At 37.9% G+C, this 19497-nt stretch overlaps 1 protein-coding gene across 1 annotated transcript in view; it reads right to left on the minus strand.

The window, feature by feature from the left end:
* Positions 1-1164: 1164 nt before the first annotated feature.
* Positions 1165-19497, minus strand: part of VWDE (von Willebrand factor D and EGF domains) — a 31375-nt gene continuing 13042 nt past the window's right edge. Inside the window, exons 12-28 of the mRNA XM_053468182.1 lie at positions 18144-18299; positions 17504-17608; positions 16005-16119; positions 14740-14990; positions 13134-13353; positions 12261-12395; positions 11312-11467; positions 9315-9848; positions 8125-8220; positions 6816-6911; positions 6224-6319; positions 5432-5527; positions 4713-4808; positions 4472-4567; positions 4101-4196; positions 3879-3982; positions 1165-2459 (exon numbers count right to left, since the gene is read on the minus strand). Coding sequence (XP_053324157.1) covers positions 2445-2459; positions 3879-3982; positions 4101-4196; positions 4472-4567; positions 4713-4808; positions 5432-5527; positions 6224-6319; positions 6816-6911; positions 8125-8220; positions 9315-9848; positions 11312-11467; positions 12261-12395; positions 13134-13353; positions 14740-14990; positions 16005-16119; positions 17504-17608; positions 18144-18299 — 2463 coding nt within the window. The 3' untranslated portion in view covers positions 1165-2444. The remainder of the gene's footprint in view (positions 2460-3878; positions 3983-4100; positions 4197-4471; positions 4568-4712; positions 4809-5431; positions 5528-6223; positions 6320-6815; positions 6912-8124; positions 8221-9314; positions 9849-11311; positions 11468-12260; positions 12396-13133; positions 13354-14739; positions 14991-16004; positions 16120-17503; positions 17609-18143; positions 18300-19497) is intronic.

A 19497-nucleotide genomic window follows, 5' to 3' on the forward strand; every position in this document is an offset into this window, starting at 1 on the left:
TAAATGCTCAATTATTTGTTAATCAGAAAACAATCAGGTGCTCCCGTGAGTCTTGAGGACTGGTAGTTAGAAACAAGAAAATATTACTCCTTCACTAACGTCAATAGATAGTTGCTTAGGTGGCTGGCAGGTAATTCGCAGAAGGAACTATACACAGTTCAGTGTGTTTTATTTAAAAAAAAAAATACAGTCACTGCGTATTTAACAAAGAATTCTAATGAAAAAGTAGACCTCATAAAATGAAGTATAACATTTTCAAATGAAGTAAATTTCACATGGTAAGCACTTCAGGTATTCCGTGGAAACAATTACAATGAGAACTGTAAATATAACTCATGTAGCCAGAGTTATAATAGGCTTTTCCTATAAAACCCTATGCATAACAATAATATCAGGAATATTTGAAATATTTAATTATCCATAAGCATTAAAAAGAACATTTTGATATTCAGAAGAAGGAATTTCAGTAACTGGGGTTGAATTAACAAAGAGCAGATTACAGTAATCTCTGGAAGTCCACACCACGTTAAAGATCTGGTACAGGATTACATTTTGATCAAGTAGCAACCAGGGTCAAGGCATGAATATTAAAACTCCCTAAATATCCCGCTGTGATTCCAGGGCCACAAGGCTCGTTTCTGTAAAGATCCCAAGTGTTACACTTTACCCATCTGGATTGCAGAGTGAATTAAGGAGGAGGTATTCCAGAAGCTAGTCTGGACCAGTAAATCATTTCTTGAATAAGGAAAGTGGGAGCTAAGATTTTTTTTCTTTTATGATGTTTGTTGTTTTTTTTTGCGTTGTAAATAGATACACACATCGCCTTTCCTGCACCTTATTACACTAGATGGCAAGATCTAGACTATAAGTAGAACTGAGCGAAATATTTAAAATCCCATCCAGGGGATTTATAGTGAAAAGTTGCTTTTTTTTTCCATCCGCTTCCCATGGAAGCAATGATGAGTGAAATGCGAGTATAAACTTCACTCTTCCTTTTCCTTAAAAGTAACAAGACGGGAACACAATCCAAAAGTCCTATTAACAGGAACTAAATAGTAAATAAATACACAACATTTTAATTCATGATGACATTATATATCTGGTCCACTCATTCTGACCTAACTATACTTTTTTAATGGCAAAAGGTAAAATAAAAGGTTGAAATAAATGAAACACTATTATTAGTAATAGCAGATGGATAAAGTGGATAGCCAATGTATACCAAGCCACTACAATCTTCATGAAGTATAAGGAGGAAGTTAAATAAAGAACAACTGGGATACAAAGTTATAAAAGCGTAATAACCTCCCTGGCAACAAATGCTACGATGGCCCCACGTTGATCCAGAATTACCAGTCCACAGAATGGAAGGTATGGAGATATTATTCAGACATAAGAAGAGAGAAGATGCTGCAATAATCATTAACTGTAATAATATTATAATTATCTAAATATACAGTATTTGCTAAAATATACTGATCTCAGAATGGATATTCTTAGAATTGAAACTTATTATGTGACAATGAAAGCAGTGAAAACAATAATAACGTCTACATTTAAAGTATTTAATGAAGAAATGTCATGTTTACCGATAAGGCTCAGCCCCTCACATATTCTTGCCTCTGAAACATATTTACTTTCATATTTTCTTTAAAAAACTCTTTAGCTTCCTATAACATTTTATTTAAATAAAACATTTTTTTTCTTTTAATATACAAAATTAGCATACCAAAGGATAGTTAAACAATGTTAATTCATATATATTTAAATTGGTATGTTTATTAAGGAAAAATACAGCTATGTATACAAAAATTGCTATGTAAACCATTTTCTAAAAAAAAAAAAAAAATGTGTAAATGTGCAGAATTTGTTCTGTTAGAGAGATGGCAATCACCAAATATGTATATTCATAACAGATCATTTCATCCAATCACAATGACTTTGCAGCTCATTATACTTTACAAGATAAGTAGAATGCATATTTAAATTATACACATATTGACATAGACCGGTAATTGACATTCATATTTTCTAGATGGAAGTTAAAAAGCTCTACATTTTTTAGATAAGTGCAGGCCAGATAAATAATAAATAATGGTATTTGAAAATAGTTGGTGGAAATCAAATGTGCTAAAATAGTACAGACGATCAGTTGCTTATGTAGCAAACAGTACACAGTATAACTTTCATATCAAAACTACACAATCACAACAAGGAAAGAAGGGTAAATTAACAGCTTCCTATGTCATATAAAAAATCTCATGTTTAACAAAAAATGAGCAAAACATTGCTCCAGTGTTATATTTGCACATAATGCTTACTTTAAAAAAAAATCTGGCTTCCTAAATTTGTATTTGTTTTTCGATGTTCCATGTGAATGGCATCCTATGCCAGCATTGCTTGTTCCAACTATCAGTGTCCATTTCACACAATCAAGTTCATGCTCAACCACGCAGTACCTGTAAATTAAATGCAAACTATTGTAAGATGTTGTTAAAATGATAAAACCCTAAAACAATGATGTCAAACTTCAGTGTTATAAAGTAGGCTGGTGGGTCCAGAAATATTGTTCTGGGTCACGGCTTAGGATGACCACATCAACCATGTCTTCCAGGACACTTGCCGGCACACTTGAGATTATGCTCTGCAGTGTGAAATGTATAACTGTGTAACTGATTTTGTTCCATGACTCTATACATCAGACATACTGGAGTGCAACACTTTATGTATGTTGTGTGTGTCCAATGTGGTCACCTTGGTCATAGCAATTCAGAAGGCTCTCCTCTTGCTAGAAAGTAATCATATTAAATAATCATCATTTAAAAACACAAATCTGAAATAATAAATGTCTGCATATTGATGAAAAGTAATACTGTATATATATATATATATATATATATATATATATATATATATATATATATATATATATATACACACACACACATACATACACATAATATCTATATTAGGCCTGATTACCAGGGTTCTGGGGCAGTGTTTGGTCTCTGGGTTCTGTCCATCCAACCCCTTTTTCAAGTGTATTTGGAGACCTTGTTGCCAACAAGGACCCTGCCACCTCACATAAAGAGAGGGAGAACTCTTGGGGACCAGACTTTGGTAGTTCCCTGGTATGCCCATTACTTGTCTTCAGGGCCGACCTTAGGGGTGTGCGACCTGTGCGACCGCACAGGGCGCCATGGTAGCAGGGGCGCCTGCCCGGGACCTAAATTAAAACATTGTTTTGTGTTTTTTTTGTTTTTTTTTAAACTTTATTTAACATCATTCATGTTAAATAAAGTTTTTAAAAAAAAACTAAAAAAAAAAGGATGCTTTAATCTAACTCCCGGGCAGGGGCGCAGAGCGGTTGCTCGTGAAGTTCTCAGCAACCGCTCGACGCCCCTCATTCTCCGTGACTCTGTTGCGGTGCCGGCATCTCATGTTGAGCGTCAGACTATTCCGGTGCTCAACATGAAATGCCGGCACCGCGGCAGAGCGAGAAGACGGATGCCTCCCGCTCTCACCGCAGGACTCCGGCAACAAGGTAAGTGAGGGGGGGTGTAGTTTGAAGGGGCAGGCGCCAGAGGAGTAGTCCGCACAGGGCGCCACAACGCCTAAGGCCGGCTCTGCTTGTCTTCCATTTCCTGAATTCACATCCCTTTTACTGCATTATCTTTCAAAGCCTACCAGAAACAATTACGATCAACCCAAAGAAAACAGTAACTTAATTGGGAGCAATACAGTTAAAATAAGTTTGTAATTCATATGTATTATAACATAATATATACATTATTTAGTTTAAGGGCCATTTCTAGGTAGCAGGCATGAACATATGTATAGCATTAATTAATCACTGGCATTGTATTTATTTTTCTTACCTGTAATCTCTGGCTGCACGTAATTCCAGTGTACCCAGGACGGCAGGAGCATACATTTGGCGACGTACATCGTCCTCCATATAAACACTTGTAATTGCAAACAGCTGAAAGAATTAAGAATTAATTGAGCTGGAAAACGGAATAGCGTTCTCTGTTACTGTACAAATATGTATAAACAGCTCAATTAGCTGAAGAACTGCCAAGACAAAGCGTTTCACTTACGTGTTTGGCACTGACTCCCCTCCCATTCTGGCGGGCAGTGGCATGTGTTTGGACCTATACACTCACCACCATTCTTACACTTTTGAAGGCATACAGCTGTTGAGGTGAAAACAAATATATGAGAACTAAAACTAGAAATTTTGAACATAAATCACAAGACTGGATGGTGACTTGGTACTTTCCTCAGACCGAAATGTTTAAGTTCCATGAAACATTATGCAAAACCATGTAGGCTTTCTGTGAGTTATGGATAAAACCAGAGACTTTACTGTTGAGCATGTAAAGTGTATTTAAATGTTTTTTTAATAAACAATATATAGTATGTTGTTTAAAAACACTGTATTTGTGAGAGTTAAGTAACAAGCTCTTACGTGTGTTGCACCATTTCCCTTTCCATCCAGATGGGCAAGAACAAATATTAGGTCCCACACATTTGCCTCCATTCACACACATGGGGTCACAAACACCTAGATGAAAGAGATATTGTGTTTAGTTTCTTACATTTGGAAGACATGTACAAAATACTATATACATATACTATATACAAAATATATACTACATACTTACCCTGTTGTTTTTTAATCATACAAAATGTTGGACAATATCACTTACTTCTCTGGCACCTTTTTCCAGTGTAGCCTTCCAGACAGGCACACACATTATTTCTTATGCACTGACCACCATTCTTGCACGGAGGGCTGCAGACAGCTACAATAAAATTAAAAAAAATACAAATATACATGTAGCAGCAGTCAGTACGTATTGTTATTAAAAATCTAAAGACTTTCGGCCCACAATAAGCTGTACAACATTATTTAGCAGAATAGTATCAGTATATTTCACTCTACAGCAAGCCCAGACTGGCCATCCGGCACATTGAGCAAATCCCAGGTGGGCTGGTTTCCAACATTTCACTTATTTTTCCCTGCATCCATGCTTATTCAGGAGGTGGCTACACGCAAGTGGTATATTGGCCACTGGCCTTAAAGTACCAGGGCTGACATTATTGCTGCAGTCCGATACCGCTGCACAAACTATCTCAAGCTTTCCACCTGTGGTTACAGTTTCATACCATTAAACCATTATAAATTGCCACAAATTAAAATCGAATTTGAGTGTTCTCACAGCTTCTCCGGGATTTCTCAGACTATTAGCGCATGTTCTATATGTCTTCCCACTTCAAAGTAGAGACAGCATTTAAAAGTATTTTAGATCTCTTGACAAATCTCTTGCAAAGTGATAAAGGTGTAACAGCTGTGAAAACTATGTGCATTAAGAATGAATTAAGGTATTAAGAAAGAAAACTGTTTTAGAAGTAATAATCAACTTACCATTTTGGCACTGAGCACCAAAGAATCCATTTGGGCAAAGGCAAATATTTGACTTCATACAAGTACCACCGTTGAGGCAGACCGGGTGACAAGCAGCTAGCCGAAAAAGAAATACATGAAACAAAATGAATCTAACTTTGGAAATTACTTATAATTATGATAAATATAAATCTAAAATCCTGGGGTGTTATGAGATAAAAGTAGTAAATGCTTTTTGCACTTTGAGGTAAGTTTTGTAGGTACTATATATTACATTGTGTACATTGTGGCTCTTCATGGGACTGTAGTTCCTGGGACCTGTAGAGAAGTCCCAGGTCAGGTTTAGGCTGGCTATATGGCAAGTACAGCCAGGTAGTCTCTGAGCTACTCATCTAAGTTGTAGGTCAGAAGCAGCAAGAGCCTCAGGCTGACTACATCTGCTTTAACTAAATGTCAACTACAGATGTCCACCACCTAGCCATGGGAACAACAGGTGTTGTGGAGTTGTTTTCATGGAAATAGCAGATTGCTGGGGTTAGTTCTTCATAATGTAAATGAAAAAAGTATGTGACTTCAAATGTTCAGACCCCCTTTAAACTCAAAGTTTAATGAATACATCTCATTGTCTCTAGTTATTCTCCCTGGTATGCCAAAAAAGTGGTCCTCAAAGCATGAAACATTTAGTAATATTGGAAACAGAAAACCATGGGTCATAACGCAGCAATCGGGGGGGGGGGGTAAAAATATATGTTTGCAGTGTTCTAAAAAAACATGCTTTATATTGTATTCATTTTCGGAAAATGGAGCAGATACCTGTGCTACAGGTGGGTCCAGACCAACCAGGTTTGCACTTGCATTGATCTGGAGCAACGCATTCTCCACCGTTTTCACAATGCCGATTGCAAACCACTACACCAAGGATAGGAAAATAACATAAGCTTTTATATAATAACTACATATCAAATGCATGTCTAAATATGAACATGAATAGCAAAAATATACATGATGTAACCAAGGTACCAGTGAATAGACCCAGTATTTAATATATATTTTACCTGCATATAGATTCGTTTTTTTCTTTAGCTTTGATCTCTGTACAGCAAATTACTTTTTTGCCTTTTCAACACCTTAAAATAGGTCATTCATGAATTTCAAATACACAGAAAAATGCTTTCAAAATTCACTGTTCCCTGAAAAAACGTAAAACGATAACTGTAAGGGTAGAGAAACTAACCCTTTCAGTGCCACACACCTTGGGCTTTTTTAAAGGGTCAGCACAAATCCATTTAAGTATAAGAAGTAGATCCGTCAGTGGAAAATTATACGCATTAGCAATGTAACGTAATAAATCATTGTCTTGTGTGCATGGCAGTTTTATTTGTGTTAAGGTACACAGACGACTTACTTGTTTCACATCTTGGTCCAACGTAGCCAAATGGGCAAGTACAGACATTTCTAGCCTGGCAAAACCCACCATGTTCACAGGGAGGATCACAATAAGCTGCAAATAATTAAATACACTGTTGGAAGACACAGCTTACTCCTTGATTGCCAGTTACACTCTTAATATGCAGTATATGCCTAAAAACCTCTATTATTTGTGTGATTAGCTTATAGTTATTAATGGGACATTCCAGGCATCATGCATATGATACCGGAGTGTTCCCTTTAAACAATTGTTTCCCCTCCCTTGCAAGTGCATGAAGGCTTCATAAGAATTCCTCCTGTACAATTACATCCATTCACCAACCCTCAGCTCCTTGGCCTGCAGTAGATGTGTTTGGCCGGACACATCGATGGCTTGTGATTACGATTGCTATACTCATAGCTGGCTTACCAAGAGTTCCAAGAATGCTAGCCCTATTTCTGCCAGTGATTGGCTGCCTCAAATAGCCAAAACTGCCTTGAAATTGACAATGGAGGGGCAGTGAGCTTAGGGTGACCACATCGGCCATGTTTTCCAGGACACATATAATTTTTACATATTGCTGAACAGCCCTACTGAAGGGGTTAACGCTGCACTGTCCCTCTCATGGAGTGATCAGGCAGCAGGGGAATGTAGTGGCACTTGTGTGGGGACCCAAGCAACACACAACCCTCTTCTCTGAAGATTAAAACGCGATCACTGGTTCACCAGCGATTGCGTGTTGAGCCCTCAGAATCGCTCCCGTGGGAGTGATCAAAGGCTCGGGGGGCTGTGCTGGTCTGCTCAGACACCTGGGCAGACAGCAGCAGTGCCCCCGCGATTACCACAATTTTGTCGACGTGGGGGCATTTTTTTGGATAACATACCAGGTACGTCACAGAACTCATGAGCCCACTCGGGCATGGCGCACCTGGTACATCACGGGATGCAAAGGGGTTAATATTAAACCACAGGACATCATATGAAACATTATAAGTTTGAATGAACAAACTTAGAAGTGTTTCTCATTAAATCCATAACCCAGAGGCAGTGACATCACATGTTCCCAAGTATTATAAACGTTAATGTTGTGGAATGCATTATCATCATTAAAGTGCTATCACCTTCATTACAAGTGCTTCCACCATACCCTGGGGCGCATTCACAGACATTGGGTTTGACACACTTCCCACGATTCTTGCAATCTGGACGACAAACAGCTGGAGGGGATCAAATGTAATTATTAGGAAGTATGTTATTTTCAGCTGTAAACATTTACTCAGACAAATTACTATGCGGGAGAGCTTACCAGTCTGACAGTTATATCCAGAATAGCCAGGCTTACATCTACACACATTCGGCGCTGTACATTCCATGTTTCGTCCACATGGGTGCCGGCATATTGCTAAAGAAAAGGCAGATCATTAATGTGACATTTAAAGCTACAGTAAAAGCCAGCAGTACAGACGTGAACGCGGGTAATTAGCCCCTTAATGACAAAGCCCGTACATGAACAGGCTCAAAATGCATTGATTTCAATGGATTTAGGGACCGCCCATTGTCCTTAAGGGGTTAAGGAGGTAGCCTGGGTTTGGCATAGCGTAAAGACAGCACTGAATAAAGGAAGCTAGGACAAAATTTCATATTGTGAAACAAGAGGGGCAGAGATACATTTTAATGCCAGTATATATTGCTAAAGGAGTAGTCGATTACAGCCTCCCAGTAAGGTTAATTCAGGGATGTACTTAGGGTTAAATGCATAGGGTAGGCAAAAGGCTATTTTGGACATACAAGAAAGATAAGAACCTAATAAGGTTTGGGGTTTACAGGTAAGAGTAAGATTACTCCTTGAGGACCCCATGTTGGAAGTGGGGGGTGACAATGTGGGAACTCTCCCACCATTCCATTGGTTTCTATGGTGATAAAGCCACATTTTAAACATTCTAGCACATGACACAAAGATCAGCAGAACAATAACTTAATGGTGTTTTACACAAAATATCAACTGTATTTACTAGCATGTTAAGCAAATAGACCTTAGGAGACATGTTATTTATTCCTGCCTTTGAAGGTTTTTCACCTAAACACAATACAGAAACGTTTAAAATGTCCTTTTCAGTTTCCATGGCATTGCCGAATCAGTGTCTGCTTACGTGTCACATGACAATTGTTTCCAGAAAAAAATGACAAATGAGTGAACAATGTACAAAGAGATTTGAATTAAAACACGTGCTTCTTTGATTTTGTGTCATATTCTAACCCACCGACTCACTCTCTTTTCATCTCCCTTTTCTATCTGCCCCCCCCAAGCACTTCATCCACTTCATCTTATAATCTATATCCTTAAGATAATGACCAATCTCTGCCACACTTTCTTTAATGTTCATAATCTATAAGTGGCTAAACTTGGCATATATACAGAAGCTCCATATGGAATATTTGACAGTGGGCAAACATTAGTAGTGAAAAATCCCCAGTTTCACATCCACCATATCGTACCTTTGCATGTAACACCATCTCCATAGTAGCCAAAAGGACATCGCCCACACTTAAAGCCTCCATCTTGGCTTGGTTCACATGCGACACCAGCGAAGCAAGGAGAATCAGCGCAAGTTAATTTCACTGGGGCCACTGTATATGCACTCCTCAACTCTCCTCTGTGGTCTGTTCCATTTTTATGTGTTGCAAAAGTCTCATGGAATTTGAAATCATTAACTCTGTCTTGAACAATATTATCTTCAGTCTTTTTTGTTATAGCATCCTTTGTCCTCTCCATCAATGCTGTCCTGTACCGAGAGAGGCTGGCCCCACTCTTTGCACTGGGGTGTAAGTTTGTATTAGTTCCTGTGTAACTGGACCTTGATAAGTGACTTGTGAACCAAGCCGTACGAGGTTGATAAGCAGTTGTCTGACGAGCATCCGACAATAGTGACATAGAAGTGTTTACAGTAACACTTCCCGTACTTCTGCTATTAGCTGCTGGATTGGGGTCTACAGAGATTGTTGGCTGATTGATGGGCTTCGTTGAAGAACCTGAAATATGTGCAAATAAAACCCAGTTATTAAAGTTATTAATGTTGTGTAATTCAGTATGAAAATGATGTAGTAGATGCAAAATGTTTGGAAGTGCAATTGTGAAAGTTGTAAGTGTTTTAATGAAAGATCAAGGAGGTCACAATCAGATATATTACACATGGTAATTATATAGATTTATGGGAGACACAACAAGATGTGCTCTGTGTCGTGCACGTAAACCTTTATTATAAATCCTTTTTTACCCATGAAGTTTGGTAACTGATAAATATTACACTTTACACAAAATGTTGAAAGCTGGGGTGAATAGCAATGCGGTTTAAAACTATATAAACTAGGTAAGATGGGTGTATGGTATGTCTCGGCGCATAGGTTAGCCATCTTAGAACTTTAAGCATTCTACAATTCTAGGTGGTGAAAATGATGTTCAAGGACAAAACAGCACATGCAGACACACATAAATACACACACACATAAATACACACACACACATATAGTTACAAAGCAAGAGCTAAAGAGAAAGGGTCAGACATTTATGACCAATTAAATGGAAATATGAGATACAAGGATTTAAATAAAAGGAAGCAGTACACCACTGAGATCATGCAAATGCAATATGTATTCTTCATAGCATGTGCAGTAAAACAGCCAATTACTGAAACCCTGTGAGTCTCCTGCGTACGGCAAGCATTGTTATTACAATTTGTTCTGCTCCATCCAAGACAGCATGGAACTGTTTTACTTGACTTCAAAGAGATCGGTAAATGTCTTGTCCGAAACATACCGCCTGTGATAATCCTCTTTGAAGATTAGAAATATCTCAGATCAAGACAGGATTATGGCAAATGCTATCTCTGTATTGCTTACAGTTTGTTAACACAAAAGGCAAAAAAAAAATTATATATAAAAGTCACTATGCTTTCTTATTCCAAACTTTACAAAATGTATGTCATACTTAAAGACCGTGAACTATACTTTAATGAAATATCCTCTGTGGTTGCTGATTAAGCTTGTTTTCAGCAGATATCTGTATCACATTTAATATAACTGGACAGCAAACAGCTGTGAAATAACATTGTGTAATAAAAATGTTGGGTTGTGAAGAACATTACTTCCTGCCACATCCATTCGGTATCATAAGAAGTCCCATTGCCTTAGATATAAAGGATAGGAAGAATTCCTTAGGAAATGTCCTATAACAAAATGTTGAAGGCCAGTAGTATTCACATATTCATATATTCAACATAACATTTTGGAAAATCATTTATAGGTTGAGGGACAATGGAAAAAAATCTCCATAGAATAACCATTAGAACTCCAAAGAACCATTAGAACTTTAAAAAGCCATGCTTTCATGTAAAATTTTTACTATTCAACATTCCATAAATTGTGGTATATTTTACCATATCCAAACAATGTATTATTCAAATATTCTATTATTAAGAACTTTAAAGAATACTTACCAGACGTATTTGGTTTTAGAACGGTTTGAACAACCCCTTGGTTGTTGTATTTATCATGTCCAACATCAACCTTGTCATTGCCTTTATAATCATAATATTCTGTAAAGACTACAGGGAGTACAGTTGAAGGTATCTGAGTTGTCAAAACCATTTGGACTGTATAAAATAAAGAAATAAAGATGAAAAAGACTAGTTAGGAAACAAAAGAACTTGATTTGACAAATATATAGTTCTTTTCCACATTTGTAACCAATTGCACCATAAGAAACATTATTCCTGGTACTAAATACCCAAACCTTTCCTAGAAATAATTTTGTAAAAATGTACCTTGTTAATAATTTTCGCTAGGAGCACTTATAATGTTACCCAAAGGCTGGCACTAATTGGCTGTTGTAATAAAAATTGAAAAAGCTCCTGAAAAGCTTTTGTGATGGATTTATGTAATTAAACCTTAAGGTGAAAGAATAAAATGACAGATCTGCTAGGGATTTTTTTTTTTTTGCTGAACATACTAAAAAGTGCCATTAATATTCTGGAACATCGCCTAAAACTATTTTGTCTATCCTGTGGCAATTATTACGCTCATCATGGCCAAAAATTAATAAAAAAGTAAACAGAAAAAAATACCATTTTATCTCCCTTCTTTTACCTGTAAAACTGACTACATTGTTTCGGAGCAGTCATGTCGCAGTACATAACGCCAACAGCCACTCCTTTTACTCTTCAAAGGTTACAGAGTGAGACCGCTACAGCAGAACGTCATACATACACCATATATTCACTATTTATACTATGCATTCACGTTACATATCTTATAAACACGTATTTTCCATTGACATCCACTATCCACAACCTAGGACAACACATCCACAAACTGTAGATTATATGACATTTATTTTACCAAAGCTTTACAGTTTTCACTTAAAGAACATTAACAGCAAATAATTACCACACGTGGTTCCATCCCCTTCATATCCTTGTGGACACAGACCGCATGTATATGAACCCAATGTATTAGAACAAGGAACACTAGGAAAACAGGGATTAGATGAGCACTCATCAATATCCTCTTGGCAAGTTACTCCTACAAACAAACATCAACATATTAATAAATGAACAAGTAACAATGGGCAATATCAGTGTTTTATCTAAAGATTGTTTATAGATATGCATAGACTGTATGTAGATGGATAAATGTGTACCCCTTTTGTACTACGTACATGGATAAAAATCAATTTTTCATGAGGGGCTCTATTCATTAAACTAGGAGTTTACAGGAGAGATGAACATTTCAATCCTCTGACTCCCCTATGCAGCTTGAAAGAACACCCTCAGTGAGCTTGTCTTGCTAAGTAGGTCTAAAGCGGCCATGCACAATGCTTGAATATGAGCGCTGACGTTCAAGAAATCTCCCTGTATGATCTATACAGTATACAGGGCCAGCTCAGCCTTTTTTCCAATAGAAGCTTGCTGGGGTTGGCAAGTCGGCAAGTTTCGTTCAACTCACTACAAACTCCCGAGTGGGATGTAGACTAATGTTAATCACACCCAGCTTAACCCGCACATGTTCAGTCCATTGATGTAATATCTCCAAGGACTTTAGTATTAGGTTTCCTGGATTAAATCAGAGGAAGCCTATTGTAGCTTCCTTAGGGTGCCTAAAATGTAAACCCATTGTAGAAATAAGATTTTATCCCTTACAGATGTCATCTGGTTTTGCCTTGCACCTGCTTAACCAAGAATAATTATGTCAATGAGTTCATTTATTTTATAGAGACTATTAAAACATTAATAATAATAAGCTTTTGAGTTGGTTCCTTACCTTTAAGACCTAGAGGACATTCACAGTGGTAACTGTTTCTTTCATCCACACATTTTCCAGGACCACACGGATTAGACTGGCATTCATCTATATCCAATTGGCAATATTCACCATTGAAACCTTGAGAGCAAACACATAGGTATTCCCCTTTTCCTGGTGGAAAGTTAACATTTGCGACGCACGACCCACCGTTTAAGCAACCACAGGGTTTCACAACAACCTTCATGGAAAAGAAAACATAAAAACAGTAATGTAACACTGAAAGTACTATATTAATGTATTACTATATGTGTATGTACTTTAATATGAATATGAATTTAATAAAGATAATAAGACACTGGCCTGATATAGACGAGGCAGTCCTGCTCCAGCAGCTGCCCTCTTCCTCCATGGTCCAAGCAGGAAAGTTCTCCCATTGAATATGTCCCCAACCACAGTATACCCCTAGCTAGTGCTGGGGCTGAGTGGAGGTGAGTACATCATGTGCAGGGAGGTGCATTTGGCTAAACACGTCTCCTGCACACCTCCTGGGAGGTGGGGAGAGGGGAATAGCTTTTATATGCATTAAAGTGGATATCATCGCTGGGTGTCACCCACAGTACTGATAAGTTTGAATAAAATACATTTCCCTGTTACACACATGTCCAGTACTGGATGTTTTCATGCTGTTTCCATAACTGTGACATCTCTGGGTTTGGCCTACAGGGTATGAAATCACGGCTGATTTTCAGATCTACAGCTAAACTTGTGATATCTTGGTGAGGCCTGGTACCAAATCTGCCCGATCTCTACACTGTTGGGTCTTTCCCAGCCATGTCCCCATCACCAATAAAAAGAATAAAGGGGAGAGCTCCAAGGGACCTGTGAATTTCCTTAGTGGGGCTATCTCACTTTGCCTGATCTTGTCATGGCATTGCTATGCTATTTACAAGATGTCCAAACGAGAACCCATTCCCCATGCCTAAATAATATATGGGTAATTTTAGCAATATTTCAACAGAAGCAACATGAAACATGAACGTGCTCTACTCACTGTTCACATGCAAACACAAAACACTTGTATGTTGTCCACATTTTGAATGTGAGGTTTAAAAAATGGAGAGAGTAATAAGGGAAATTGCATATATTCATTAAAAAAACTGCAGCATGCTCAATACTTAGCTGCCATATTCCCATCATTGAACATGGACTCTAGATTAAAATCAGTACAGTGTTCATCTACCGGATTATTTTACTTTTGCCATTTGATAACATTTGTGCCACTTGGAAGCAATGCTGCATAAAAAATACGGCTTGTATAATTCTCTCCTCTTCTAAAGGATGTCGATAAGGATATATAACAATCTTGCCAATTACCAAGCACTTATCTGGAGTGTCTGGCCTTTAATGTTCAGGAAATGTCAAAAGAAATATAATGTAATGTCAGTGAATCTCCTTTTCAAAATGTTGCTCTCCTTTTGGACATTCTACTTTAGATGTCGGAAATAAATACGAGAGGACACATTCATACAATAAGGCTTTTAAGTAGCTAGCAAGCTAATAATATTCCCTCCAGGTAATAAACGTCATAATGTAATTATAAAAGCTTATTGAAATAAAAACTTACGTCTACTGTTGCGTTGGTCTTGGCATTGCAATCATCGGCTACGAAAAATACAAATGTCTGCGTACTCTGAGACATTACTTTCCATATTAGCAGCCCTGCTGGTGATAAACTGGCATCCTCCGGACCTGAGTCTAATGTAAAGAGGACGGCTGAGCCTTCCGGGTCGGAGCCCATGAACTGGTATACAAAGTTTTCACTGTAGAAGGTCTGTAGTGTAACAGGCAAGGAATGAACCACAGGAGGTTTGTTATCTGAAATAAGACATTATGAGACTGTGGTCAGGCATTTTCATATTCACAAAATCTATTTATTTCACATTAGTGTATAAAATGTTAAATAAGCTTTACTCGGGAACTGGGTATTTGAAGGCAAAACCCACCTTGAGGATTACGTTTTGTGGAAGGCAATAAGGTTAAACCGCAGAAAAAATAAATAGAAAGGGTAACCCACAAAAGTATAAAAGCCATACACATTCAGATTCCCGGGTTGCTGCCAGAATAATAATGACCAATAAGTACACAAAACAAAGCAAGAATTCAGCGCATACCCAGCAGATACCATTCAAAAAACACATATTGTGGATTCCATCACACTATAAGACCATAAATTGATAAGCTTGCCATTACGTCAAAAAGGGTTAAACTGCAGACCTGCCTAGCTGCACATATATTGATTACATTCTACGGATACTATGTTCACAATCCTCTGAAGACATCCATTTTTATTCTTTCTTATATGTAGAATGCCATTAGCTGTCAATTTGCCTCAAGTAGAGACAAACTAAACCCATTATGTAGCACTCAAAATGATTTCTGACAAAGCCTTTTGCTGTTATTTAATGTCAAATAAGACTAATAAAATGTTATATGATTCTTATAGGGTAATGTATTTTGTTGTATTTTTTTATTTAGCAGAGTATAGCTGGTAAGATTGTTTGAGCAGGGCCCTTACCTCTCAGTACGTGTTATGTCCTGTTTAACCATTGTACAGCACTACGGACTATGATGGCGCTTTATAAAACAATAATTAATAATAATATGGCACTCTATACTACAGTAATATAATATATTAAAAATCTAATTCATATATAAATTAGAGCGTAAGCCTGTATTGGTTTGCCATATTTTGTCATTTTTTCTAGTTGTAAATCATTGTCAATGTATATAAATAAAATATAATAATAATTAAAGAATTAGAAATAGTAAATATATTGTCTCAAAACTAAAAAAAAGAAATGCAGTCACGTTAGAAAAAAAAAATCTTACTTTCGGCAATTGACCATGTTAGTTTTGAGATGTCTGGCCTGCAGACTAAACATGGGCTGGTAGGATTGGGGTCCCCCTCGCCATAACAAAGTCCATCTATATTACATGTTTTCTCCTGAAAAAACAAATAAAAAGTCAAGGTGGATATTAAGAGGTTCATTGCAATGACAACAAATATATTCTTAATGAATATTTAGATGAATATATTATCCTCAGTCTAATGATTTCAAAGAAATGCACCTGAATGACTCTGTAGCTCAACAGAGACATTTGCATTATATATATATATATATATATATATATATATATATTTATATATACGTGTATTTTTTTCTATGTTCGACCATGTTGTGTGAGAATTGCTATGCCGTTCTTAGCCATTGCTCAGGGTAGGCAGTAATGGTAATAGCCACATTTAGAAGAAATGACTCTGCTGTTCCTGTATGGATACTCTGTCCACCCCTACTCCTGTTTTGTCCACATCCACACTATACTGTATCTCTATTGACAGACATGGTTAACTAACTAGACGAGGAACACAGTACGTCATCACGCTGTTTGCAAACGGCAGAGCTCAGTAACAGCCTTTCCAAGCTAAATTAACGGTAAATCACCTCTTCCCGAGTTTTGTCTAAAGGCTGTCCTGTACAGCAGGCAATTACATTCAAGGAATCCATGTATAAAGTGGATATAGAGGCAAAAGGTGATCATTGTTAACCTTATTTGCATGTTCCTACCCAGAATCCCTTGTGGTTGTGTCAGTACCATGAGATTTCTGAGGGAAAAACAAGCCTTTTGGCTTGTTTGGTGTTTGCTGTCTGTAGATGAGTTAATTTTAGTGGAAGGGTTTTCCATCACCTTTACCCACCATAATTTATGAAATGGTCCTTTCATTTTGAAACAGTACATTTAGGTTTTGCAATGAGCTTAAACAAAAGTCAGGGTCAGACTAAGTAAATCAGAAAAACAAATGATGCTTCTGATGAGACTGATATCGGAACTCAAATAAAAAATACTCCAGGTGGAAATATAAATATATTGGGGTGCAAAAGATAAAAGCAATCACAGCAATCGCTGCCATATGTGTTTCGCCTGTATGGCTTATTTATAACTATTAAAATGGGACAAAAAAACAGCTGCATTAAGTAGACGTTCTCTTCGTTTACATATAATCTACAAATGCAGATAATCAAAATGCCCACTACCTGAAAAGCAACCTTGGCCATTATATACATCCATTTTACATCAAATCTGTACTAAAAACAAATAATGTTAGCACAGTTTATACCCCAAATGTTGTTTACCAAGAGATTTTTGATGCGTAAGAATTATCATCCCATCCAATGTGTCCGCGTTACCGCGGGATTTATAATCCAGTATTGTTATACAGACTTACACGCTGTAACCAGATATGATTCTGACTGTGCAAAAAAACAATAAACCAGTGCAGAAAAATCTTTTTTGTCAACAAAGTAAAGACCATGTAATACACACCGTACCTTTAACGTACATAGTCCATCCGACCCTGGGTCACAGGTTTGGCATGCTCCATCATATAAAGTAATTGCTTTAACATTACTAAAGGTATAACCATCATTAGATACCTGTGGATTAATAAGTTTGGAATACACATTAGAACGTACCAGGAAAGACTAAGGGCTCATAATAGGGTATAGATTGGAGGAAAGGAGAGGAGATGTGATAGAAACATTTAAATATTAAAAGGATTTCACAAACTACAGGAGAGGAGTTTACAGGGGAGTACAAATATTACAACAAGATTTCAATCTTACACTAGAGGGTCAGAGGTTTAGATGATGTAATATAAGGAAGTTTTACTTTAGTGAGAAGGTGGTACATAGTCGTAGAGGCTAATACAGTGAGGGAATTTAAACATGCATGAGATAGACATATGGCTACCCTGAATCTAAGACAAGGCCAAGGACTGATTAAGATCTGAGTATTTATAGCTGGACAAATCATCAGACTATATACATATGGATGACGCACAATATTTTGCTAATTTCTTGCGAATAAAGCACACAATCACAAAATTATCAAGGTAAATGGGTATGTGTAATCATTTCTTTGTGTCACATTGTTTAGTTGGAGCATAATTACAAAACATAAGAGTAATACCTTTACTTGCCACTTGGCAATTGGCTTATCATCCACCAGGCCAATGCCCTCAGACTGATGGGCATCTACAGGAACCTGACAATCAATGGTTCTACTATTCCTGAAAGCAGCATCCATCAGGACTGGGTCAGTAAGGATCCATTTGCCACCACTATACTGGGAGAAAGGCAAGACAATACAAAGATATAACAACAGTTTAGTTGTAAAGAATAGTTGAATTGTAAACAGTGTGTAAAGCAACATTAAGACACACTTTCACATTTATTTTTATATAAATTCTCCAAATAATTATGTTTGGTTTACTAATTCTAATTATTAAGTTTAGGTGTTTCTGGCTGTCAAAGAAAACCACCTTTGCCACAAGTGAGTTTGTGAAAATTCCGCCCCGTTCCACTGTAAGCACAAGCCTTGTGAAGTGGAAGCGTCTAAAAACAGCATTAGCTCAGCCTCAAAGCAGTAGACCCAGGGGCGGGCTGGGCCGGGGGGCAGGGGGGCAATTGCCCCCCAGGCCGCCCTAAATCCGGGCCGGTGGGCCGGACGGACGACCAGCAGACAGACATTCAATGCGGCTGCGGCCGCAAAGTTAAAAACTAAGCGGCCGCGAGCAGGATTGAATACGGCCGTCATGCGTACCTGGCGGGGGAGGGACGGGGGCGGTCCGCCCCGGCTGCCGCTCATCTGAGGGGTGCCACCATGCCGGCACGCCTCCAGCATGGTGGCACTCCTCAGATGAGCGGCAGCCGGGGCGGACCGCCCCCTCCCGTTTCGGTGCGCGCGGCAACAACACTGAAGCCACGCCCAACATTTTCCGCGCTCAGTGCACCGGAAGGACAGGAAGAAGAAGAAGAAGTAGAAGAAGAAGAAGAGGAGGAAGAGGAAACGTGAGAATGAAAGAAGAAAAGGTAGGAGAGAGTGGATTAGTGTGTGAGAGTGATGGGTGTTATGCTGAATGTAAGTGTGTGAGAGTGATGGGTGTTATGCTGAATGTAAGTGTGTGAGAGTGATGGGTGTTATGCTAAATGTACGTGTGTGAGAGTGATGGGTGTTATGCTGAATGTAAGTGTGTGAGAGTGATGGGTGTTATGCTGAATGTAAGTGTGTGAGAGTGATGGGTGTTATGCTGAATGTTTGTAAATGAGGGTTTCAGATAGCATGGATGTGTAGGTGTTGGGGGATAGCTTGGCATAGGGAGTCCGTAATCACATTCCTTTCATGCCCAGATTCCAGCATGTAGTGGCTGCCTAGGCATGATAGGAGTGTGATTGCTGTTATAAATTATTTTTTGGTCCAACTTCGGTGTGTTAACACTTTTATTGGACAGAATAATTCAATGACAGTATTAATATATATATAT

Source organism: Spea bombifrons, chromosome 5, assembly GCF_027358695.1.
Source record: "Spea bombifrons isolate aSpeBom1 chromosome 5, aSpeBom1.2.pri, whole genome shotgun sequence".
Lineage (NCBI taxonomy): Eukaryota > Metazoa > Chordata > Amphibia > Anura > Pelobatidae > Spea > Spea bombifrons.